Genomic DNA, 21,730 nt, shown 5'->3' with positions numbered 1-21,730 from the left:
GGGGGGGGGGGGGGGGGTCGCTCCCCCCTCCCGGTGTCCCGGCGGCCACACGTGGTCGCCTTCCGGCGCTGTTAGATGACGTCACTGCGCGGTTCTCGCTCATTGGGCGAAGCGGGGGTCACGTGGGTAGCGCGGCGCTGCCTGCGCGCCGGAAGCGGATCCCGCCGTGGCCGTGGCGACGGGACGCGGCGGGGCCGGGCCGCGCCCCGGTACCGGGGGAGGGGGGGTCCGGGCACCGGTGGGGCTGTCACGGAGCGGGGGGACGGGAACGGGGCTTTGGGGAGGTGCCAGGGGATCTCGGTACCGGGCCTGGAGGGACTCGGGTGTTGCGGTGGGCGCCGGTACCGGGAGTTCAGGGGGTGGCTGGGTGTTGGGGTTTCCCGTTGTGGGAGAGTCCGGGGGCTTTGGGGGCGGGGGTGTGTCTGGGCGGGGAGGAGCCCTATGCCCGGGCCGGAGGGATCCCAGCGTGGGGGTGGTCCCGGTGCCGGGTCCCGGTTTGGGGCGAATCCCGGTGTAACGGGCCGGGGGGCCGGGTTTGGGGGGGGCTGAGGGTGTTCTCCGCTGCGGGAGGCGCTGACACCCCGGTCCCCAGCCATGGAGGGGCCCCCCGCGGCCCCCGGGACCGACGACCCCGACCGGCAGGCGCAGGAGTACGTCACCCGTCTGCGGGGCCCGGGGACCCCCCCCGGCCGCCCCCCGCCGCCCCCCGTCACCCCGACCCCGGGGCCCAGCCCCCCTGCACCCCTCCCGCGTCCCCCCCCGGGGCTGAAGCGGCCGCCCCCGGGCGGGGGGGGTGCAGGGGGGCTGCTGGCGCTGCCGTGGGAGCTGCTGCTGGAGATCTGCGGATACCTGGGGGCGCGGGAGGTGCGGGGGGTCCTGCCCCGCGTCTGCCGGGCGCTGCGGGACGTGGCCCGGGACGCCGTGGCCTGGCGGCTCCGTCTGCAGCGCAGCGCCCGCGGCCCCTTCCCCGTCCTGGAAGGTGGGTCTGGGGGAAGGAAACGGGGGGGACAGGGTGGGGGGGGCACATGGCTGGGTTGAGCACCCCAAAACATTCCCTGGGGTGGGTTGGGGATGTCCCTATTCCTCCATTTCCCGGCTCTGCTGACCCCAGAGGGACTGTGGGGTGCTGCGGAGGATGAACCTGGGGAGTGGGGGACCCCTCTGCCCCCCATTTCCCTGTGGCAGGTTGGGGATCCCCTCTGACCCCCTCCATTTCCCCACAGCAGGTTGGAACCTTCCCCAACACCCCCTTTCCCTCATCCCGTCAACCCCGAGGTGGCTGCAGGGCGAAGGGGGTGGGTTGCGGACCCCTCCCCGCTGCCCCAGATCACCCTATCATTTTGGGGGGGCCCCTGACACCCTCGTTTCCCCGCAGAGGAGGGGTTCGACTGGTCAGCTGCCTGCGTGGACGTGGAGGAGCACCTGCAGCGCTGGGGGGGTGGCGGGGCCCCCATGGAGCACTTCTCCCTGGATGAGGGTCACTTCGCCTCCGTCGACTCCGTCCTCCTCCTGCAGGTGAGGACGTGCCCAGCTCGGTGGGGTAGGGGTTCCCCTGATTCTGGGGGGGGGGCCCTGCCTCACCCCTGCACCCCCCGCCCCCCCCCCCAACCTGGCAGGGAGGGACCCTCTGTGTTTCGGGTGCCCGCGACCGCAACGTCAACCTGTGGGACCTGCGGCAGCTGGGACGGGCCCCCGGCAAGGTGCTGGTGAAGGCGCTGGGCACCGAGCGCAACGGGACGCACAAGGTGGGGGGCACAGCTGTTACCCCCCCTCCTTGCATTGGTTCCCCCAACTTGGGGAGCTGCTGGGGGGTTCCAATGTGGTTTTGGGACCGTTTGTGTGGGTTTGGGTTCCCCCTTGCAGGGCTGGGTTTGGTGTTTGGCCTCCCGGGACAACAAGGTGTGCTCGGGCTCCTGGGACAGCACCGTGAAGCTGTGGGACCTGGAGGCTGAGGGGCAGCAGTTTGGGGAGATCAGGTAACACCTGGGAGGGGCTTGGGGGGGGGTTGGAGGAGTCCCAGGGGGTCCCACCGAGCCCAACTCTCCCCTCACCCCTAGGGAGAAGGCGGCCGTGCTCTGCCTCTCCTACCGCCCTGACGTCCTCGTCACCGGGACTTACGACAAGACAGTGACCATCTATGACCCACGAGGTTGGTCCTGCCCAGGATTGGGGGGGGTCCTGGGATATTTTGGGGGCCCCCCAGCTCAATTCCCCCCTCCACCGGCAGCCGGCCAGGCCCTGGTGCGCAGCTACAAGCCCCACGCTAGCGCCGTCCTGTCCCTGGCCGCTGACGACCGGCTCATCGTGTCGGGCAGCGAGGACCGGACCCTCGTTGTCTTTGACCGTCGTGCCGATGGGGTCCTCCAGCGGCTGCAGGTGGGTCCTGCTGCCCCCTAAAACCACAGAGGGGGGGTTCAGGGCTCTGTCACCTGCAGCCAAGTGTTTCTCTCCTCCTCCACAGCTGGAAAACTACCTGCTCTCCATGTCGTACCGGGGCACACAGCTCTGGGCCGGGGACAACCAGGGACGGGTGTATGTCTTCGGGAACAGTGCCGGCAGCTTTCAGCCTGCCCGGGTAGGGACCCCAACGGGTTTAGGGGGGCACGGGGAGGGGTTTGGGTGTCCCCCGACGCTTCACGCTGTGTTTTTACGTGTCTGGCAGTACTTTGATGTGGGGCACCGGCTGCAGATCACGGGGCTCTGGCACTCGCTGGGGTCTCTGTACACCACATCCACCGACAGGACGCTGCGGGTGAGGGTCCCTTCATCCCCGTCAATGCAGTGCTGGGCTGGGGGGGCCCCTCGCTGGGCTGGGGGGGCCCCTCGCTGGGCTGGGGGCGCTGCTGACCCCATTGCGGGGCGCTTGCGAACGGCTCTCGCTCTCTCGCAGATACACATCCCTACAGACCCTCCCCGCACCATCTGCTCCTGGACGCACGACGACGTGCTCAATGGGGTAAGGAGGTGTTCGGGCCCTTGCACGTGTGTGTGCACGTCCCCTTGCATGCGTGTAACCACCCCGGTTTCCCTCTCGTGTCCCGTGTCGTGTCCCCCCCCAGATCAGCGTGGAGGGCGACGTGGTGGCAGCTGCTTCCGGGGGCCTCTCAGTTGAGGTGTGGAGGCTCCGGACCTGACGTGCTGCTGCTGCCCCGTGCTTGCACTGCCCGGGAAGGGGGGGCTGGGGGGCTCCCCGCCGCCGGGGGGGTCTGTCCCCGCTCCCAGCGGGGTCCCACCGAGCGTGGGGACCACCCTGTGCCCCCTGACATGGAGGAGATGGGCCCAGCGGGGCTGGGAGCTGCTGCCTGTCTGTGGGTATTAAAAGGATTTGACTGGAGTGGAGGTTGCGTCTCCCCGCGGGGGTATCCGTGGTTTTGGGGTGAAATTGGGCGGTTTTGGGGCGCTGCAGGGGAGGGAGGTTTCAGGGTAGCCCCGGTCTAGCGCCAGCCCCTGAGCCGAGACGTTTCGCTTCCGGAGGTCTGTTGTCCCTCCGCGGCCACCGTCCTGCCTCAAGATGGCGGCGCCCAGCTGTACGGCAGAGAGTGGGCGGTGCTCGGCTCCGCGGGGACGGACGCGCAGCCGCAGTGCGCGGCGCCGGGGGGGGGGGGGGCGGGTCAAGATGGCGGCGCCCAGCGGCGGCGCGGCGGAGTGAGGCGGCCGGAGCCCCATGGCGGCCCCGGGACAGCCCCCCACCGCGGCCCTGCAGGCCGTGCTGAAGCCGAGCGGGCCCCTCCCGGCCGAGAGCCTCCCGGTACGCGGGTACGACTTCGCCGGCGGCCCGGACCACGCCGCGTTGCTCCGCTCCTTCCTTACCACCGGCTTCCAGGCCACCAGCTTCGCTCAGGCCGTCACCGAGATCCACCGGATGGTGGGGCCGCCGGGGCGGGGGGGGGGGGGGGGCGGCGGGGGAAGGTGGGGAGGGGGGGTCCCCGGGAGGGGTCCGGGGCGCGGCCGGAGCCGGTCCTGACCCCGCCGCGCCCGCAGATCGCGGCGAAGCTGGAGCCGCTGAGCGAGGAGGAGCGGGCCCGGGCCGGGCTGGGGGGGCCGCGGCCGCCCTCGGGCTGCACCATCTTCCTGGGCTTCACCTCCAACCTCGTCAGCTCCGGCGTCCGGGAGACCATCCGGTACCTGGTGCAGCACAACATGGTGCGTGGGAGGGGGACGGACATGGACACACGTGGGGCCCCACCTGCCCCTCGGGTCCCTGGGGGGGTCCCCGCGGCCCTGACGCCAGCCGGCTCCCCCCGGGGCAGGTGGACGTGCTGGTGACCACGGCGGGGGGCGTGGAGGAGGATCTCATCAAGTGCCTGGCGCCCACCTACATCGGGGACTTCAGCCTGCAGGGACGGGACCTGCGCCAGAGCGGCATCAACAGGTACTGGGGTGTCCCCCCCCCGGTGTCGGGGTGTCCCCCCCCCGGTGTCGGGGTGTCCCCCCAGGCTGAGCCTGTGTCGTCGTCCCCCCAGGATCGGGAACCTGCTGGTGCCCAACGACAATTACTGCAAGTTCGAGGACTGGCTGATGCCCATCCTGGAGCAGATGGTGGACGAGCAGGAGATGCAGGTGGGGGGCGGTCGGCTGGGACCCCCCCCGGGTCCTCCCCTGCTCAGGGAAGGGGGGTTCAGGGGGGGTGCGGACGCCCGGGTCCTCCCCAGCTGGGGGTCCTGAGCGTGGCCATCCGGCAGGGCGTGAGGTGGACCCCCTCCCGGATGATTGCACGTTTGGGCAAGGAGATCAACAACCCCGAGTCCATCTGCTACTGGGCACAGAAGGTAGGGGGGGACAGGGGGGAACGGGGGGGTCACTGCTCCATCCGGGGGGGTCACTGCTCCATCCGGGGGGGTCACTGCCCATCACCGCATCCCCTTTGCAGAACAACATCCCGGTGCTGAGCCCGGCGCTCACCGACGGCTCCCTGGGGGACATGATCTTCTTCCACTCCTACAAGCGCCCGGGGCTGGTGCTGGACATCGTGGAGGGTGAGTGGGGTCCCCCCCCAATGCCAGGGTCCCCCCCAACATTGGGGTCCCCCCCCGACAGCTGCCTCCCCCCGCAGACCTGCGCCTCATCAACACTCGGGCCATCTTCGCCAGGAAGACGGGGATGATCATCCTGGGCGGGGGGCTGGTGAAGCACCACATCGCCAACGCCAACCTGATGGTGAGAGGGGGGGGGACAGGGGGCCCCCCAGGGCATGGGGAGCACCCCAAGGGGATGGGGAGGGGATGGGGGGGCTCACCCCACTCCTCACCCCACAGAGGAATGGGGCCGACTTCTCCGTCTACGTCAACACGGCGCAGGAGTTCGATGGCTCCGACTCGGGGGCGCGGCCGGACGAGGCCGTGTCCTGGGGCAAGATCCGGATGGACGCCACCCCCGTCAAGGTGGGGTCCCAGGAGAGGGGGGAGGAAGATTTGGGGTGCCCTGGGCAGGGGGGGACTCCCCCACCCTCATCCCCTCTCCTGCACCCAGGTCTATGCCGACGCCTCCCTGGTCTTTCCGCTGCTGGTGGCGGAGACGTTTGCCCAGAGAGCCGACGCTTTCCCCTCAGAGACACCGGGAGACTGAACCGGTGCCGGGGTGAGCCCCTCACCTGGAGGGGGGTGAGCCCCCCACTTTGGGGTGCCCAGCACCCGGTGCCTCTGCAGGGGGTCCCGTCTCGGTACCCGCAGAGCAGGAGAGAGCAGGGTGGTTCCCCGACCAAGGGACTGGGGGAGCCGGGACCCCTGCGCCACCGTCCGCCTGTTCTCCCCCCCGCCCTCCCCAGCGCTTGTATTTATTTGAGCTGCTCGGGGCTCCGTGGGCTCCCTGTGCTCCCAATAAAGCCCACAGCTCCTCCACACTCTGGGTTTATTCCTCGTTAGCGGGTGGGGGGGGGGGTAACGCAGACGGACGCCCCCCCCAAACCCGCATCACGTGGTGGCGGCGTCCCCCTCGGGCTGGAAGGTCTCCTCGCGCCAGAGCTGGACGCGGCCCTCGGTGGCGGCGAGCAGGCAGGGCAGGGTGGGGTGGAAGGAGAGGGACTGCACCACGCCACGGCCCACCGCCAGGCTGAGCGCCAGCGAGCCCTGCGGAGGGGTGTGAGGATGTAGGGGAGGCTCCCTCGGGACCCCCAAAACATGAGCTTGGCCCCCCCCGTCGCCCTGCTCACCTCCACCAGGTCCCAGAAGTAGACGTTGCCGTCCTCGGAGGCGCTGCCCACGTGGGTGTCCTGCTCGCTCAGCACGCAGTCCAGCCGGTACGCCGTGCTGCGGTGGCCCGTGTACCTGCGGGGAGGAGTCCCGAGGGGTCGGGGTGAGGCGGGGGCCCCCCCACAGCCCCCCAGGGCCGTAGGGAGGGGGCTCGTACTCGCCCAGCAGCTCCCCTGTCTCCTTGTCCAGCAGGCGCAGCGTAGAGTCGAGGCTGGCGGCCAGGGTGCACTGCCCGTCCTTGCTGAAGCAGACGCTGGTGATGGGGCCTGGAAGCGGACGGGAGTTTGGGGGTGTCCCGGGGAGCCCCCCCCCCTCCTTGGGAGCCCCCCCAGTGGCATCCCGCACCCCCCTCACTCACTCCCTACGTAGTCGGAGTAGAGCTGGCCGGCGCGCAGGTCGTAACGCCGGACACGGCCGTCCACGGAGCTGCAGAGAGGGGGTGTTAGTGCTGGGGGGGCCCTGTCCCCCCAGGCGCGTCCTCGTCCATCCCCCCCAAGCACGTCCTCGTCCCTCACCCCGAGAGGATCTCGTGGTCGGAGACCTTCACGCTGGAGACACCGTCCTTGGCTTCATCCAGGACCTGGACGGGGTCAGGGCGGCGCGAGCGGCAGTCCCAGCACCGGACAGTGGAGTCGATGGAGCCTGTGGGGGGGAAAGGGGGTGTCAGGGGGGCTCTGGTGCTGGCAGGGCCCCCCCCGAGCCTGCTGTCCCTTACCCGACACAATGATGGTGGCCTCCTCGTTGAACTGGACACAGTTCACCTTCTGTGGGAGAGGCAGGGAGTCAGCGCCCTGTAGGGAGCCCTGACCCCCCCCAAATCCCCCGGGGCCCCCCACCGCCGGTGCCCCCCATGTTCTCACCCCCGCATGTCCCCGGTACTTGCGGACCACTTGTCCAGTGGCCACGTCCCACAGCGCCACGGTCTTGTCAGCCCCGCAGGAGCAGAGCTGGCTGTTGTCAAAGGAGCTGGGGGGGGGACAGGGTGCCCCATCAGCGGGGTTGGGGGGGGTCCCCAAGGGGTGGGGGTACCCACAGCCCCCTCATCCTTACCCGGCGGCATCCAGCACCTCGTAGCCATGCCCCTGGTAGGTGCGCAGCGCCGTGCCCTTGTGCGGGTTCCAGAGCTTCAGGGACTTGTCGCTGCCGCAAGTCAGGCAGTAGTTCCCATCCACTGGGGAAAGGGGGGGGGCGAGGTGACCCCCCAGCACCCCAAATGGACGCCCCCTCCCCAGGAGCTGGGGTCCCCAATTCCTCCCCTCCCCGGGGACAGAGCCCCGGGCCCCTTTCCTCCCCCTGGGATGGGGGCAGGGAGTGTGGCCCCCTCTTCCTCCCCCGGGGTGGGATCAGAGTTGGGGTCCCCGTTCCTCCCCCCGGCCCCCGTCTCTTCCCCCTTCGCCGACCCCACCATTGAAGCGGACGGCCCGTACAGCGCCCTGCCCGCACTCCAACGTCCGCACCCGCTGCCGCGGCAGCTCGGGACGGGCGGGCCGCGGCCGCGGGAAGGCCATGGCGGGCCGGGAGCGGAGCTGGAGCCGGCGCCTCTTCCGGTGGCGGCGGCGGAAGCGGGCGGCGGGGCGGCATGGCGGACCCGCGGCGGCCGGCGCGGGTGGCCAGGTGGGACCGGGGGAGGGGGGGGGGGGCCGGGAAGGGAACCGGGGGGGGCCGTGGAGGGAGCCCGGGGGAACCAGGGAGGGGGCCCGGGGCCCCGGCCCGTCTGACGGCGCCGCCCCCAGGTACAAGCCGCCGGCCACCGAGACCAACCCGGCGCTGGAGGACCCCACGCCCGACTACATGAACCTGCTGGGGATGGTCTTCAGCATGTGCGGGCTCATGCTCAAGGTGGGGGCACCGGGTGGGGCGGGGGGACCTGCCCTGGAAGGGGGGGGGAACCGGGACTGTGCCGGGGTGGGCGGTGGGGTGATATTTTGGGGGGCTGAGGGCTGTCCCGGGGGGGTCTGGGGTGACTGAAAGCCATGGGGGGACTGGGACCGTCCCCGGGGGTGGGGTGCGGGGGACAGGGACCATCCCCAGGGGGATTCAGGGGGACAGGGACTGTCCCAGAGGGTCCCCATGCTGTACCCCTCTGCCTGCAGCTGAAGTGGTGCGCCTGGATCGCTGTCTACTGCTCCTTCATCAGCTTCGCCAACTCCCGCAGCTCCGAGGACACCAAGCAGATGATGAGCAGCTTCATGTGAGTGCCGGCGGATCCGGATCCGGCCCCGGGGTGCTGCATCCCCTACAGAGGGGACAGCGGGGAGACCGTCCTGGTTTTGCGGGGGTCTCTGAACCCCGGTCTGGTGTCTCCCCTCTCCAGGCTCTCCATCTCTGCCGTGGTGATGTCCTACCTGCAGAACCCCCAGCCCATGTCCCCTCCCTGGTGACGGCCGGTGTCATTCTCCAGGGAGGGTGCCAGCTGCAGGGAAGGCAACGGGTTGTGTTGGGGCCGGGACAATAAAGGGGGGTGCTGAGGCAGAGCTCATGGTCGCCATGGTTTGTACGTACCTGCGTGGGCTGGGCCCTGCTCAGAGCTGCAGCATCAGCGGGCAGGTGGGGTGGATGGACCCTCCCCAGGCTTGGGGGAGCCCCAGGGCCATGGGACCCTGCTTGGGGGAATCAGAGGGGGGGGGGGCCTGGCAGGAGTCAGAGGGAGGAATGGTGTGTGAGGGCTGAGGGGAGCTCTGGGGGGAGCCCTGGGGGGGGGGGGCTGAGGGGAGCCCAGAGGCTGAGGGGAGCCCTGGGGGGGTTCTGAGGGGAGCTTGGGGGGGGGGAGCTGAGGGGAGCCCAGAGGCTGAGGGGAGCCCTGGGGGGGTTCTGAGGGGAACCCCACGGGCCTGAGGGGAGGCCTTGAGAGGAGCCCCAGAGCCTGAGGGGAGCTCGTGGGGAGGTGTCTGAGAGGAACCCCAGGGGGCTGAGGGGAGCCCGGGGCGGGGGGTGTCTGGGGGAAGCCCTCAGCTCTCGCTGCCCCCGGGATTCCCCTCAGCAACCCCCGCCGCCATCACCTCTGTGAGGGGCCCGACTCCTCGACGCCCTATTGGAGGAGGGAGCTGCCCGTCTCTCGCTCTCCGCCGATCACGGCTCGGAGGGGGCGGGGTTTCGAGAGCTGCCACATGTTATTGGCTACTGGGCGTTCTCCCGCCGTTAGAGGGGCCGTTGCCAACGCCTGCCCCGGGAGGAGGGACTCGCGGTGTCAATCATGGGCGCTCCTCCTCCTCATTGGCGCCAGTCCGTTATGTCCCCGCCCCGCGGGGTGGTGGTGTCTTCGCGGTCTTCCGTTACTCCCCGCCTCCGCTGGCAGCAGCTAATCAGAGCGCGGGGCGTGGCCAAAGCGACTTCCCCCCCTTCCCTCGTCATCCATTGGCTCCCACTTGCCCAAGAGGGCGGGGCGGTGCCGCGAGCGCGCCCCCCCCCCAACCTCGGGTCATGTGAACGGGCGGTCACATGACTGCGCCCGCTAGCGGCATGGCGGCGCCCGGGGCGGTGGCGTTGGTGCTGCCGCTCTTCGGGGCGGCGGTGGCGGCCGCGGGCTGCGGGTACCAGGTGTGTCCCGGGGGGCCTGGGCCGCGGAGAGACTTGGGGGGGGCCTGGGAGAGACTGGACGAGGTCTGGGAGAGACAGGGCGGGCACCAGAGCGTCCTACGGAAATGGGAACTGGGTGAACTGGGAGGCACTGGGGACACTGGGATGGACTGGGAGAACCGGGAGAGAGTGGGAGCACTGGGGAGAACCGGGAAGCTGGGAGAGATGGGGAGGTGGGAGCTCAGGAGGGACTGGGAGGAGCTGGGGCAGGGGGAGACTGGGCTGAGGGAGCTGGGATACTGGGAGAGACTGGAGGGAACTGGGGAAACGTGGATGGGGCAGCCGCCGGGCTGGGACGGGGGGAACTGGGGGAGATCAGACAGAGGGAGCAGGGAGGGACTGGGAGAGGGAAACTGGGACACTTTGGGCTTGGGGAGCGGGAAGGGATTTGGGCCTGGTGTGGGCTGGGACTGGGAGCACTGGGGAGCGGCTGGGACGAGGGCCCTAGGGGAGGAAGAGGAGGATTTGGGGAACTGGGGTGCCTGGCGAGGGCTGGGGCACGGCCAAACAGTGACAGTCGCGTGTCCCAGCTGGGCTGTCACTGCCGGGGGGGGGGACGGACCCAGGTGTCCTGCCCTCCCCCCCCAGGCAGGGGACCCAGGCGTCCCGGCCGCTGGTTTTTAGTGGCTGTTTGGATCCTCTCCCGCAACCCAACAGCTTCCTCCGGAAACAGACTGGGGGGGAGGGAGGGAGGGAAGGAAGGAGGGAGGAAGGAAGCGGGGGGGCAAGGGGAGGCGCGCAGGGTGTGGGCGCAGCCCTGTACGAGCCCCCAGAGACTCCACTCGCACCCGCAGTCGTGTCCACCCACGCGCCCCGACCTCCTCAACGTGCACCTGGTGCCCCACACGCACGACGACGTGGGCTGGCTCAAGACGGTGGAGCAGTACTTCTATGGAGGTGGGTGTCCCCCCCCCACAACGGGGGGGTACCAGTCCCCGGGGAGGGGCGGTGACGTCCCCAAGGCCACCGCAGCAGCTGCGAGGACGGAGGTGACGCTTCCAAGGCCGCTGCAGGGGCCGGGGCGACGCTGGGCGAGGCCAGCGTGGGGGCGAAGGGATGCCGAGTGCTGGAGATGGAACCCGCGGCCTTGCGGAGGGGGTGGGGGCAGAGGGACAGACACCCCCCCCTTTGGGTTGGGGACAGGACCCCCCTTCCAGCCCCTTGTCCCTGGCACGGTGTTGCGACCCCGGTTTTTGCCCCTCGGGACGGTGCTGGGACCCCTGCACCCCTTGTGTGCCCCCCCCAGATGTTTCTGTGTCCCCACGTTCTCTCCCCACGTCCCCTGGATGTTGCTGTGACCCTGTCCCCCCCCCCCACACCACGACCCCCAGATGTCACCTGTCTCCCCCGTGACCCCGTATTCCATATTGTGCCGTGCCCCCCCCCCCGCCTCCGCCTGTCACGGTGCCGCCGGTTGACCCCGTCAGCGCGTAACGAGGTGCAGCACGCGGGGGTGCAGTACATCCTGGACTCGGTGGTGGCCCAGTTGGTGGCCGACCCCTCCCGACGCTTCATCTACGTCGAGGTGGCCTTCCTGGCTCGCTGGTGGCGGCAGCAGGATGAGGCCACGCGCCGCACCGTGCGCCAGCTCGTCGATCAGGGTGCTTGGGGCGGGGGGGGGGGATGTGTGGGGGTGTCCCTGTGGGAGGACGTGGGCATGAGGGCACACGGAAGGGGGGGGGCTGGGGTGGACCTGAGGGTTGTGGGGGGCACGTAGGGGCATGGGGGGGTGGGGATTGGGGTGTTCTTGGGGGCATATGGGGGTTTGGGGGGGATTGGGGTGTCTCTTGGTGGACAGGGATGTGGGGGGACAACAACTGGGGTGTCCCTTGAAGGACATGGGGGGGGGGTACTGGGGTGTCCCTGGAGAAACGTGAGTAAGGGGTTGTGTAGAGACGCAGAGGGGCTCTGGGGTGTCCCTGGGGGGGTCACGGGAGGCACACAGGTACGTGGAGGGGCTCTGGGGTGTCCCTGGGGGGGTCACGGGGGGCACACAGGTACGTGGAGGGGCTCTGGGGTGTCCCTGGGGGGGTCACGGGGGGCACACAGGTACGTGGAGGGGCTCTGGGGTGTCCCTGGGGGGGTCACGGGGGGCACACAGGTACGTGGAGGGGCTCTGGGGTGTCCCTGGGGGGGTCACGGGGGGCACACAGGTACGTGGAGGGGCTCTGGGGTGTCCCTGGGGGGGGAGGTGGGCGTGGGGGGGTGCATGGCGAGGTGTCTCTGAGGGGGCATGGAGGCTGGGGGGAGGCTGAAGAGGCCGGGGTGCCCCTGAGGGGGGCGTGGGGTGCTGCGTGTCCCTGAGACACCCCCCCCATCCCCCCCATCCCCCCAGGGCGCCTGGAGTTCGTGGGGGGGGGCTGGTGCATGAGCGACGAGGCGGCCGCGCACTACAGCCCCGCCATCGAGCAGCTGGCGCTGGGTCGTCGCTTCCTGCGCCGGGAGTTCGGGGCCTGCGGCACCCCCCGCGTGGCCTGGCAGATCGACCCCTTCGGGCACTCCCGCCAGCTGGCCGCCATCTTCGCCCAGGTGGAGTTGGGACCCCCCACACCCCCCGACACCCCCCGCGGGGGGGCTCCGACATCCGGGCTGACCCCCTCCTTCTTTCCCTTGCCCCCCCCCCCCCCCCCCCCCCCCCAGATGGGCTACGACGGGCTCTTCGTGGGGCGCGTGGACCACCAGGACAAGGCGACGCGGGAGCAGCTGCGGGAGATGGAGCTGCTGTGGCGGGCGAGCGAGAACCTGCTGCCCCCCGCCGCCGACCTCTTCACCGGTGGGTGGGTGGGACGGGGCCCCTCCTGGGTGTGGGAGTCCCTCGGGTCCCCCCTGAGCCCCCCCCGCCCCTTCTCCTGGGGTGCCCCGCTGGGTGTTGCCCACCCTTTGAGCCCCTCCCGAGGGTGACCCATCCCTCTGTGCCCCCCCCCAGGCCCGTTGTCCCCTCCTGGGGCTGTCGCCGTCCTCTGGGTCCCCTCCGGGATTTTCCCTTGTCCCCGGGGCTGGTCCCTTCGTCCCTCCGGCTGATCCCAGCCCATCTCTGTCGTCCCCAGCCCTGTCCCCATCCCGGTTGTCCCATCCCCAGGCTGACCAGGGATGGGGGGGGGGGTGTGACTGTCCCCAGGCGTCCTCCCCAACGTCTACAACCCGCCGCCGGGGTTCTGCTGGGACCAGCTCTGCTCCGACCCCCCCGTGGTGGACGAGGACAGCGAGGAGAACAACGTGGACAGCGTCGTCTCCACCTTCCTGCAGATCGCCACCAGCCAGGTGGGTGCCCCGGGGGGGGTGGGGGGTCCTGGAGACTGGGATCCCCCCTGGGATGGTGGGTGTTGACCTGTCCCACCCCCCCAGGCTGAACGCTACCGCACCAACCACATCATCATGACGATGGGCTCCGACTTCCACTACGAGAACGCCAACCTGTGGTTCAAGAACATGGACAAGCTCATCGCCCACGTCAATGCCCGGGTGAGCGGCGTCCCCCCACCCTGTGTCATCCCCACCCCCCCAGCCCCGTCTCACCCCCTCCCTGGCTTTTCCAGCAAGCCAACGGCAGCCGCGTCCACGTGCTCTACTCCACGCCGTCCTGCTACCTCTGGGAGCTGCACCGGGCCAACCTCTCCTGGTGAGGCCGGGGAGGGCGAAGGGGACCCCGGCGGGATGGACAGACGGACGGATGGACGCAGCGTGGCTTTCCCACAGGTCCCTGAAAACAGACGACTTCTTCCCCTACGCGGACGGTCCCCACCAGTTCTGGACGGGTTATTTCACCAGCCGACCCGCCTTCAAGCGCTACGAGCGTCTCAGCAACAACTTCCTCCAGGTGGGACGGTGGTCTGGATGCCGGGGTCCCCCCTCCCGGACACCCGGGTCCCCCTTCCTGACCCTCCCTTCCCTCCGGCAGATCTGCAGTCAGCTGGAGGCTTTGGCAGGGTCAGCGGCGCGCGAGGGTCCGTATGGACCTGGGGACAGCTCTGTGCTCCGTAAGTGCCAGCGTGGGACCCCCGGGGATCCCCCCCCCACCCCCGGAACCCCCTGACACCCCCTTGAACCTCCGGCAGGTGAAGCCGTGGCCGTGGCCCAGCACCACGATGCTGTGACCGGCACCGAGAAGCAGCACGTGGCCGATGACTACGCCCGGCAGCTGGCGGCGGGGTGGGAGAGCTGCCAGGTAGGGTCCCACCGCCTGTTTTTGGGGGGGGGCAGAAGGGGTTCAGGGGGTGCAGGGCCAGGGCTGGCAGCTGGGGGTGAACCAGTGTCACGTCTGGGGGGTGAACTGGTGTCTGGGGGGGGGGGACAGGAGCCGGTGGCGGTCTTGGAGATGAGCCCCTGACCTGCGTTTTGGGGACAAACTGGGGGTCTGGGTGGCCAGAGGATGGGAGGTGGCAGCCAGAGGGGGATGAGGCAGCGAGCGCCCCTCGTTCCCGGCCCTACCGCGTGACCGTCCCCCATTCCCGGCAGCTCCTGGTCGCCAACGCGCTGGCCAGCCTCGGCGGCAGCAAGGAGAACTTCGTCTTCTGCGACGCCCTCAACGTCAGCGTCTGTCCCCTGACGGAGGCGGCCGGCCGCGTGAGCACCTCGGCGTGGGGAGGGGTGTGTGTGGGGGGGGCTGCAGGGTCCCGGCAGAGCTAACGCACCGCGTCCCTCCGTCCCCCAGTTCACCGTCATCCTCTACAACCCCCTGGGTCGCAGCATGTCGTGGCCCATCCGGCTGCCGGTCAACGGGGCGTCCTACGCGGTGACGGACCCCCAGGGCCAGCCCGTACCCAGCGAGGTGAGCTCGGATCAGCCACTGGTCCCCCCCCTCCACCTGCCTGCAGCCCCCCCTGACCCTCCCTGTCTGTCCCCAGGTCGTCCCCGTCTCCAACGTCACCCGTCGGCTGCGGGGACGCGGCGGCAGCGCCGCGCAGGAGCTCCTCTTCCAGGCTTCCGTGCCCCCCCTGGGATTCAGCACCTTCACCGTGTCCCGGCTGAGCCGTGGGGACCCCCGTGAACCCCCCGCCCGGACCCCGGCGCTGTCGTGGCCTTGGGAGATCCAGAACGAGGTACGGTCCTGTTGGGGGGGGGTCCATGTGCCCCCCGCCAAGCTCTGGGCACTGGGTGGACACAGTTTGGGGTCTTTCCCCACAGGGTCCTGGGGACTGGAGCCGGTCCCCAGGTCGGGGGGGGACACACCCCAACCTTAAGCCCCCAGTGGAGTCACACCTCTGTTGGCCCAGTTAAACCAGTCCCGGGGTGATGGGAGGAGCTGGGGGGGCCGGGGCAGATGCTTGACCCACCGCTGTCCGGTCCCGCAGCACGTCCGGGTGCTCTTCGACCCCCTGACCGGGCACCTGAAGGAGATCCAGAACCTGGACAAGAGCATCTCGCTGCCCGTCTTCCAGAGCTTCTACTGGTGAGTGCTGGTGGGGCCTGGGACCCTCATCCGGGACCTTCCTCTGCCTCCTCCTCCTTCTCCAGGTACAACGCCAGCATCGGCAACGACGAGAGCTCCCAGGCTTCGGGCGCCTACATCTTCCGCCCCAACAGCTCCGAGCCCATCCCCGTCTCCAGCTCCAAGCGGGTCTCCACGTACCTTGTGAAGGTGTGGATGGTGTCCCCGGGGGGTGTCCCCGAGGCCGGGGGTGTCCCCAGGGTGCTGAGCCCCCCCCTTTCCCCGCCGTGCTCCTTGCAGAACGCGCTGGTGCAGGAGGTCCACCAGGAATTCTCCTCGTGGTGCTCCCAGGTGGTGCGGCTCCACATGGGGCAGCCCTACGTGGAGCTGGAGTGGACCGTGGGGCCCATCCCCGTGGCGTGAGTTTAGGGATTTGGGGGGGGGGGGGGGAGTGTGCGCTCCTGGGAAGGTCCATCCCCCCCTGAAGCCCACCGCTCACCCCCCACCTCTCCCAGGGATGGTTGGGGCAAGGAGATCATCAGCCGCTTCGAAACGACGCTGCAGACGGACGCTCGCTTCTACACCGACTCCAACGGGCGACAGATCCTGGAGCGCAGGTCTGGGCCAACCCCCAGGCGCTCGCCGTAGCCCCCCCGAGACCCCCGTCCACCTCCTGGTAACCAGGCTGTGCCTCGTCCCCAGGCGTGACTACCGTCCCACGTGGAACCTGAGCCAGACGGAGCCCGTGGCGGGGAATTACTACCCCGTTAACAGCCGCATCTTCATCAAGGTACCCGCTTCAGGGGGGTAGAAGAAGGGGAAATGGGGCTGAGCCCGGGGCAGAGCTCATCACAGGTGTGGCGTTTCCCTCTCTGCCCACAGGACAAGAAGTTCCAGCTGACGGTGCTGACCGACCGCTCACAGGGTGGCAGCAGCATCTTCGACGGCTCTCTGGAGCTCATGGTGAGGGGACGCAGCGCAGGCGGTCCCCGGGGTGGGGGACGTGCCGGGGCGTAACCGCCGTGCCCCCCCCCCCCCCCCAGGTCCATCGGCGGCTCCTGTACGACGACAACCGGGGCGTGGGGGAGCCACTTGTCGAACTGGGAGCTGACAAGCAGGGGCTGGTGATCCGCGGCCGCCACCTCGTCCTCCTCGATACGGTGGAATCGGCAGCCGACCGGCACCGGCTCCTGGCGCAGGAGCTGTTCATGGCACCCTACGCGGTGCTGGCACCTGGCGGGGGCCCTTCCTACCGCCACGCTCAGCCCAGCCTGCGCCAGGTGAGGTGGGCAGGGAAGGGGGGGGCTGCCGCCGCTGCGTCCCCCTCTCACCTTCTCCCCCCCCCCCAAAGTTCTCGGCGCTGCGGCGGGAGCTGCCCCCCAACATCCACCTGCTGACGCTGATGCCCTGGGACGACGGTTCCCTCCTGCTGCGGCTCGAGCACCAGTTTGAGAGGGGGGAGAGCGCCAACGGCTCCCAGCCCGTCACTGTCGACCTCCTGGTGAGCCGCTGTGTGCCAGGGGGGGCTGTTCCCCGATCCCGGAGGTGTTCCCCCCCCCCCCCCGGGGATGGGGGCATGGTGGTCACTGACAGGTTTTTTCTCCCTCTCCAAGAATCTTTTTTCGGCTTTCACCGTCACCTCGCTGCAGGAGATGAGCCTGGGAGCTGACCTACCGCTCAGTGCCGTCTCCCGTTTGGTCTGGACACCGGCTACAGGTAACGGGGGGGTTTGGGGGGACCCTGGGGGGGCTGCCAGCCTCCCCTCACCCCTCCCTTCTTCTCCCAGGTCCAGCCCGGCCCCGACCAGTCCCCAAACTGGAGCCGAGCCGGGTCACGCTGCAGCCCATGGAGATCCGGACCTTCCTGGCCAAGGTGCAGTACGAGGTGCCTGGAGCCGGCCCGGGGGGGCTGTAAGGCTCTGCCCCCCACCCCCCCACCTTGCAAGTGCATTAAAAACCAGGAGGCTTTTCTTAGGCACAGTTTAATCGGAGGCGAGAGGCGGCGTCAGGGTGGGGGGGGCAGCCGGGGTCTCCCCCTCGTGTGAATAGCAGCACTGGGAGCCCAAGGAGCAGTTTCCCTGGGGGAGAGGAAGGGGGGGGTCAGGGGGCTGTGCCCTGCCCCAGGGGGCCCCCCCACTTGCTCCCAGGGTCCCCCCCTTTCCTTTTTCCTGACCCACCTCCTTAAAGCGTTTGCAGGGGAAGCTTTTCAGGCTGGTGCCGTCGTCCGTCCGTTCCGTCCGTTTGTTCTGGTGTCGTTTCCGCTTCTCCTGGAGGGAGGGAGAGATGCCCCCCCTGGGAGGGGGGTGTGGGGTGAGGGGGGGGAGAGAGATGCCCCCCAAAAGGAGAGAACAAAAGACCCTCCCCCTGCTTTTTTTGGGGGCTCTTATCCTCTTGTTTTGGCAAAACGGGGCGGGGGGGGGGGCTGCTGGAAGCCCAACCGCAAAATCAGGCACCCAAGAACCCCCCCCAGCCCTTACCCTGCCTTGGCCCTGGCTTTGGGACCCCAAAACGCTTCGGGGTTTTCCGGGAACCGCTTCAAGCCCCGTTTCCTGGAGCTGGGGTTGGCGTCATCACGGAGGGCGAAGGAGGCCTGGAGCCTGGGGGGTGAAAGGGGGGGGGGTCAGGATCGTTTTGGGGGGGATCAGTGGGTCCCCCCATCCCCGGGCTTGTTGTGGGGGGGGTGCCGCAGCGTCGTACGTAGGCTCCACGGAGAGAATTCGGGAAGCCGGGCTGGTCTCAGCGAGCCGCTCGAGCTTCACCGGGTGGATCTTGGCCTGGGGGAGATGGGTGGGGGGTGGTGCTCAGCTCAGTTTGGGGGGGGGCTGGGGGGGGTATCCCTGAGCCCCCTCCTCACCCAGCAGCGCATGATGTCCCAGAGCACAGCGGGCGGCGCGTCCGTCTTGACGGCGTTCTTGCAGGCGTGGGAGAGCGACACGCGGTAGCCGGCGTGCAGGAGGGCGGACCTGGGGCGCAGTGGGTCAGGCTGGGGGGGCCGGGGGGGGTGCAGGATTCGGGGGGTTTGAGCCAGAGGAAGGGAGGGTTGGGGTGCCCAAGCAGGAGGGGCAGGGGATTTGGGGTGCCCTGGGGGCTGTGGGGGGGTTCAGGGTGCCCCTACCCCAGGGGATTTGGGGTGCCCTGGGGGAGTTGGGGTGCTCTGGGGAAGTTGGGGTGCCCCTACCTGAACTGCAGCAGGGAGGGGGTGTTGCAGTGGATCGTGCTGCTGAGGCTGTCGAGGGTGTAGTAGAGGGGGACGTCGCCAAGCTCCTGCCCTCGGCACCCAGGGAGCGGCACAGTCAGCACCAGCCCCAAAATGTGGGGGGTGGGGGGGAGCTCAGCCCAGCGCCGTTCCCCTCCCCATCCCGGTACCTCGGTGATGACGCTGAGCATCCCCCGCATCCTCTCCTCTGTCTGGAAGCGCCCGGGGCTGCTCTCCAGCGCCGCCAGCACCCGCTCCACGAAAACCGGGTCGTGCAGGGGCTCGGCCCACATGGGGCCACCCAGCTGGTGGGGGGGGGGAGGGATGTCAGCGCTTGGGGGGGACACGGGGGGTACGGGGGACGTGCACCCACCTGGTGCCGCTGCTGGCAGAACTCACAGGTGGGACCCACAGGCGGCCCCGTGGCTGCCCCGTACTTGAAGCTGGAAGGGGAAAGCCAAGGGGTGAGCCCCCCCCGGCCATCACGGAGCGTCCCCCCCCTCGCCATCGCAAAGCCCCCGCCGTACCCAGTGCCGTGGCTCGTGACTTTGCCCAGGCGCTGGAGGTGGTGGGTGCCGCAGCCCACGCAGTGGTACACCAGAGCCTGCTTGCTGCCGGGACAAAACAGGGGGGTCAGGGGCAGCGGGAGGGCACAGACACCCCCCCACCACACCCACCTGCCCTGTCATTCCGCCCCCCCCTCACCTAGCCGAGGCTTTCACCTTCGCCTGCCCCGTGAAGACCCTCACGAAGACGCGGATGTAGAAGTCGGCGCTGACGGAGAGCAGCGGCACGATGAAGCGCTGGTAGCAGTTGGCGCGGCTGTCCAGGCTGTGCAGGATGATGCGCAGGGCCTGGGGGGGGGGAAACAACACACGCAACGATGCTGCAGGAGCGTGGCAGTCGTGGGGACCCCCCTCCCTGAGCGCTCACCATCTCGTGGCAGAACTTGCCCTTGAGGGACACAGCCCCGTATTTGCTGTAACACGTCTCGGCGCTGTTCCCCGCCATCACGCCCATGTCCGTGCAGGTGACACAGAGCAGCCCTGGGGTGGGGGGAGCAGTCAGGGGTGTCACCAGGAGGACCCAGGTGTCCAGGACACCCCCCCACACACACACAGCCACCACCGCTCACCTCCTTCGCTCACGGCTTGCACGGCAGCGTCCAGGAAGGGTGCGGGGCTGCCGTAGGGGTCCAGGTCGATGACGTCGAAGGGCTCCCTGTCCGCCTTGCACTGGTGCATCAGCATCCTGGGGGGGGAAAAGGGGGGGGCCCTGGAGCAACGGGGTCCCCAGTTGGCCCCCTCGGGGTCCCAGACCCACCCTGGCACTTGCGACACCCCAGAGGAACCAGTGCCTCTGCCCAGCACGCACTGGGAGGGACTGGTGGGGTCCCCGCCAACCAGCCCCACCGTGGGGCTGCATCCCCTGGGGCAGGGGGACAGGGCAGCCCCTCTAACCGCCCCCGTGGGGACACTGGGACCAGTTCGGGGCCTCCCAGTACAGAGGGAAAACCCCAGCAAGGGCACTGGGGTGGTCAGGGCTGGGTACAGGGTGTCCTGGGGGTGAAAGCCGGTGGGATTTGGGGCGCAGCGAGAAGCAGGGGGTACCTGGCATCGGCCATGCGGGGGGCCACCAGGTCCCCCACCCCGTTGAAGGTCACGTTGCGGCTCATCAGCTCCACCGCTCGGGCCGAGAAGTCATTGGCCACCACGGCCCGTAGCCCCGGCACCTCCTTGGCGAAGCGGATGGAGCGGAGCCCCGAGGCCGCCAGAGCCTCCAAGACTCGCAGCCCTCCCTGTGGGGAGACGGCAATGTCGGCGGGGGGGTCAGAGGGGATGCGCCCCCCCCCCCCCGCTGCCCTCTCCCCTCCCAAAGCACCTCGCACACTTCTCCCGGCTTCGCTGTCCGCGGAGCTTCGGGGCTGTCGGCCACTGGCGCGGCGTCACCGTCTTCTGGGGGCTTGGGGCTGCCGGCATCCGTCTTCTCCTCCCCAGGGAGGACGACTGGAAAAGGGGGGGGGTGGGGGGGCGATGGCAGAGCCCTGGGGACAGGGACCCCAGGGACGGGGCCAAGGGGGAGCCCAGGGGATGGGGACCCTGAGACAGAACCTACCCCGGATCCCCTTCGGCTGCAGCTGGAGCCGAGCGAACTCCGTCACGACGGCACAGCTGGGGGGGGGGGGTGGTGGCGTGAGGGACCCTGCTGGGGGGCGAGGAAGACCCCGACATCCCCCAGAGTCCCCTTGGGGCAGCCCAGAGCCCCCCAATATCCTCCCAGGACCCCCCAGAGCACCCCTGGAACAAGCCCATGCTCCCCTCCCCCCCCGACACTCCTGGGCCACCCCAGAGCCCCCCATGACCCTGCTACGGCAACCCTGAGCCGCCCCCCCCGATCCTCCCGGGCTCCCCCCAGCCCCACTCACGTCAGGTCGCGGTTGAAACCCTGCACCGGGTTGTAGAAGACCTCGTTGGCACTGGGGAAGAGGATGGTGGCTCGGCCCTCGGAGATCAGCGTCTCACCGGACCCGGGGGGGGCCCCCGCACCCGGGGGGGGCCCGGAACCGTTGGGGGAGGCCCCGTCCATGGCAGGGGGGCGGCGGGGGGGGCCCTGGCTGGCTCTGCGAAGGGTGCTGAAGGCAGCCGCTGTGGTGACCGGAGAGGGGGGGGTTAACGCTGCACCGGAACGGCCCGGGGGGGATGGGGCGGTTTTGGGGGGCCCGGAAAATGGGGGGAGGCTGGGGGGAGCCCCGAAAAGCGGAAGCAACGGGCGAGGCCCGGGAATGCGGGAGGGGACGAGCGCCCCCCCGCCGGGATAAGGGGGACAGCGGGATTGGGGGGACACGGAGCCCCCAGAGGGGCCGGGCCGGGGGTCAGACCCCCCCCCCCCCCCAAGACGGGACCGGGGACACCCCCCCCCCGCCCAACACGTGGCGCAGGACAAGGCCGGGCGGCCCTAAACCCTGCACGTGCCCCGCCAGGCCCCGCCCCCTCAAGCCCCCGCCCCCGACCGACGTCCGCCCGTGTCCCCCCCCGCCGGTACCCGCCGCTCACCCGCCCGCACCGCCCCGCGCATCCTCCGCACCGCCCCTCACATGGGCGCCGCCATGTTGCGGCGGGCGGGCTTACTGTCACGTGACCTGCGGCTGCCGGCGCCCCGCGAGGGCCATAAAGGTTCCGCCCGCCCCGAAACGCGGCCGGGAAACCTGATCCCGAGGAGGCGGGGGGGGGGGGGGGGAATCCCAGGAGAGAGATCCAGACCTGATCCCGCGGGATCCGCCCGGCGTGCCCAGCTGATCCCGCGGGGGGCAGGGACACCCGTGTCTCTGCGTGTCCCCGTGTCCCCCCTCCCCGCCGCGTCCCCAATGCGGGGGGGGGGGGGGGAGGAGAGGAAAGGGCGGCTC

General features: G+C 70.0%; 6 protein-coding genes across 12 annotated transcripts; 4 read left to right on the top strand and 2 right to left on the bottom strand.

Moving 5' to 3' along the window:
• The first annotated feature begins 101 nt into the window (after positions 1–101).
• FBXW9 (F-box and WD repeat domain containing 9) lies at positions 102–3,334 on the top strand. 2 transcript variants are annotated; one of them, XM_054807982.1, is made up of 11 exons: positions 102–209; positions 593–979; positions 1,376–1,515; positions 1,617–1,745; positions 1,864–1,976; positions 2,058–2,149; positions 2,228–2,376; positions 2,462–2,575; positions 2,663–2,752; positions 2,891–2,956; positions 3,060–3,334. In XM_054807982.1, exons 2-11 carry the CDS (start codon positions 595–597, stop codon positions 3,132–3,134), a joined length of 1,353 nt encoding a protein of 450 aa, XP_054663957.1. In that variant the 5' UTR covers positions 102–209; positions 593–594; the 3' UTR covers positions 3,135–3,334. The 2 variants fall into 2 exon arrangements, with proteins under 2 accessions (XP_054663957.1, XP_054663958.1); XM_054807983.1 differs by lacking the exon at positions 102–209 and having other exon boundaries at positions 435–727; positions 806–979.
• A 250-nt stretch (positions 3,335–3,584) lies between these two features.
• On the top strand, positions 3,585–5,839 carry DHPS (deoxyhypusine synthase). Of its 2 annotated transcripts, none has more exons than XM_054808021.1 (9): positions 3,585–3,865; positions 3,982–4,143; positions 4,251–4,372; positions 4,464–4,560; positions 4,683–4,769; positions 4,871–4,976; positions 5,054–5,157; positions 5,256–5,381; positions 5,470–5,839. In XM_054808021.1, exons 1-9 carry the CDS (start codon positions 3,665–3,667, stop codon positions 5,563–5,565), a joined length of 1,101 nt encoding a protein of 366 aa, XP_054663996.1. In that variant the 5' UTR covers positions 3,585–3,664; the 3' UTR covers positions 5,566–5,839. The 2 variants fall into 2 exon arrangements, with proteins under 2 accessions (XP_054663996.1, XP_054663997.1); XM_054808022.1 differs by having other exon boundaries at positions 3,590–3,748.
• Positions 5,831–7,769, bottom strand: WDR83 (WD repeat domain 83). 2 transcript variants are annotated; one of them, XM_054808024.1, is made up of 9 exons: positions 7,594–7,727; positions 7,239–7,359; positions 7,049–7,154; positions 6,904–6,952; positions 6,704–6,830; positions 6,547–6,614; positions 6,346–6,454; positions 6,149–6,263; positions 5,831–6,065 (listed from the first exon to the last, which is right to left on the bottom strand). In XM_054808024.1, exons 1-9 carry the CDS (start codon positions 7,694–7,696, stop codon positions 5,910–5,912), a joined length of 954 nt encoding a protein of 317 aa, XP_054663999.1. In that variant the 5' UTR covers positions 7,697–7,727; the 3' UTR covers positions 5,831–5,909. The 2 variants fall into 2 exon arrangements, with proteins under 2 accessions (XP_054663999.1, XP_054664000.1); XM_054808025.1 differs by lacking the exon at positions 7,049–7,154 and having other exon boundaries at positions 7,594–7,769.
• On the top strand, positions 7,675–8,662 carry WDR83OS (WD repeat domain 83 opposite strand). Its single transcript, XM_054808026.1, has 4 exons — positions 7,675–7,802; positions 7,922–8,027; positions 8,282–8,379; positions 8,503–8,662. Exons 1-4 carry the CDS (start codon positions 7,768–7,770, stop codon positions 8,567–8,569), a joined length of 306 nt encoding a protein of 101 aa, XP_054664001.1. The 5' UTR covers positions 7,675–7,767; the 3' UTR covers positions 8,570–8,662.
• Positions 8,663–9,595: 933 nt separating this feature from the next.
• MAN2B1 (mannosidase alpha class 2B member 1) lies at positions 9,596–17,101 on the top strand. The gene is made up of 24 exons (XM_054807842.1): positions 9,596–9,725; positions 10,559–10,661; positions 11,192–11,365; positions 12,100–12,293; positions 12,405–12,537; positions 12,883–13,025; positions 13,110–13,226; positions 13,301–13,383; positions 13,461–13,581; positions 13,663–13,741; positions 13,820–13,929; positions 14,220–14,327; positions 14,416–14,532; positions 14,609–14,803; positions 15,056–15,153; positions 15,219–15,342; positions 15,433–15,551; positions 15,648–15,749; positions 15,835–15,922; positions 16,015–16,095; positions 16,176–16,412; positions 16,484–16,633; positions 16,746–16,848; positions 16,919–17,101. The coding sequence occupies exons 1-24, from the start codon at positions 9,627–9,629 to the stop codon at positions 17,044–17,046; spliced, it is 3,006 nt and encodes a 1,001-aa protein (XP_054663817.1). The 5' UTR covers positions 9,596–9,626; the 3' UTR covers positions 17,047–17,101.
• On the bottom strand, positions 17,098–21,724 carry TRMT1 (tRNA methyltransferase 1). 4 transcript variants are annotated; one of them, XM_054807845.1, is made up of 17 exons: positions 21,456–21,724; positions 20,753–20,972; positions 20,443–20,498; positions 20,209–20,333; positions 19,938–20,125; positions 19,463–19,578; positions 19,261–19,373; positions 19,033–19,181; positions 18,855–18,938; positions 18,701–18,770; positions 18,498–18,632; positions 18,310–18,395; positions 17,986–18,094; positions 17,829–17,905; positions 17,609–17,728; positions 17,309–17,423; positions 17,098–17,209 (listed from the first exon to the last, which is right to left on the bottom strand). In XM_054807845.1, exons 2-17 carry the CDS (start codon positions 20,911–20,913, stop codon positions 17,114–17,116), a joined length of 1,800 nt encoding a protein of 599 aa, XP_054663820.1. In that variant the 5' UTR covers positions 20,914–20,972; positions 21,456–21,724; the 3' UTR covers positions 17,098–17,113. The 4 variants fall into 4 exon arrangements, with proteins under 4 accessions (XP_054663820.1, XP_054663819.1, XP_054663822.1 ...); XM_054807844.1 differs by having other exon boundaries at positions 21,588–21,699; XM_054807847.1 differs by having other exon boundaries at positions 21,422–21,519.
• Positions 21,725–21,730: the final 6 nt, after the last annotated feature.

The sequence above is a fragment of the Grus americana genome, chromosome 33, assembly GCF_028858705.1.
Source record: "Grus americana isolate bGruAme1 chromosome 33, bGruAme1.mat, whole genome shotgun sequence".
NCBI classification, from domain to species: Eukaryota; Metazoa; Chordata; class Aves; order Gruiformes; family Gruidae; genus Grus; species Grus americana.
The sequence above is the reverse complement of the archived record's forward strand: the minus strand, read 5'-3'. Positions and strand labels throughout refer to the sequence as shown.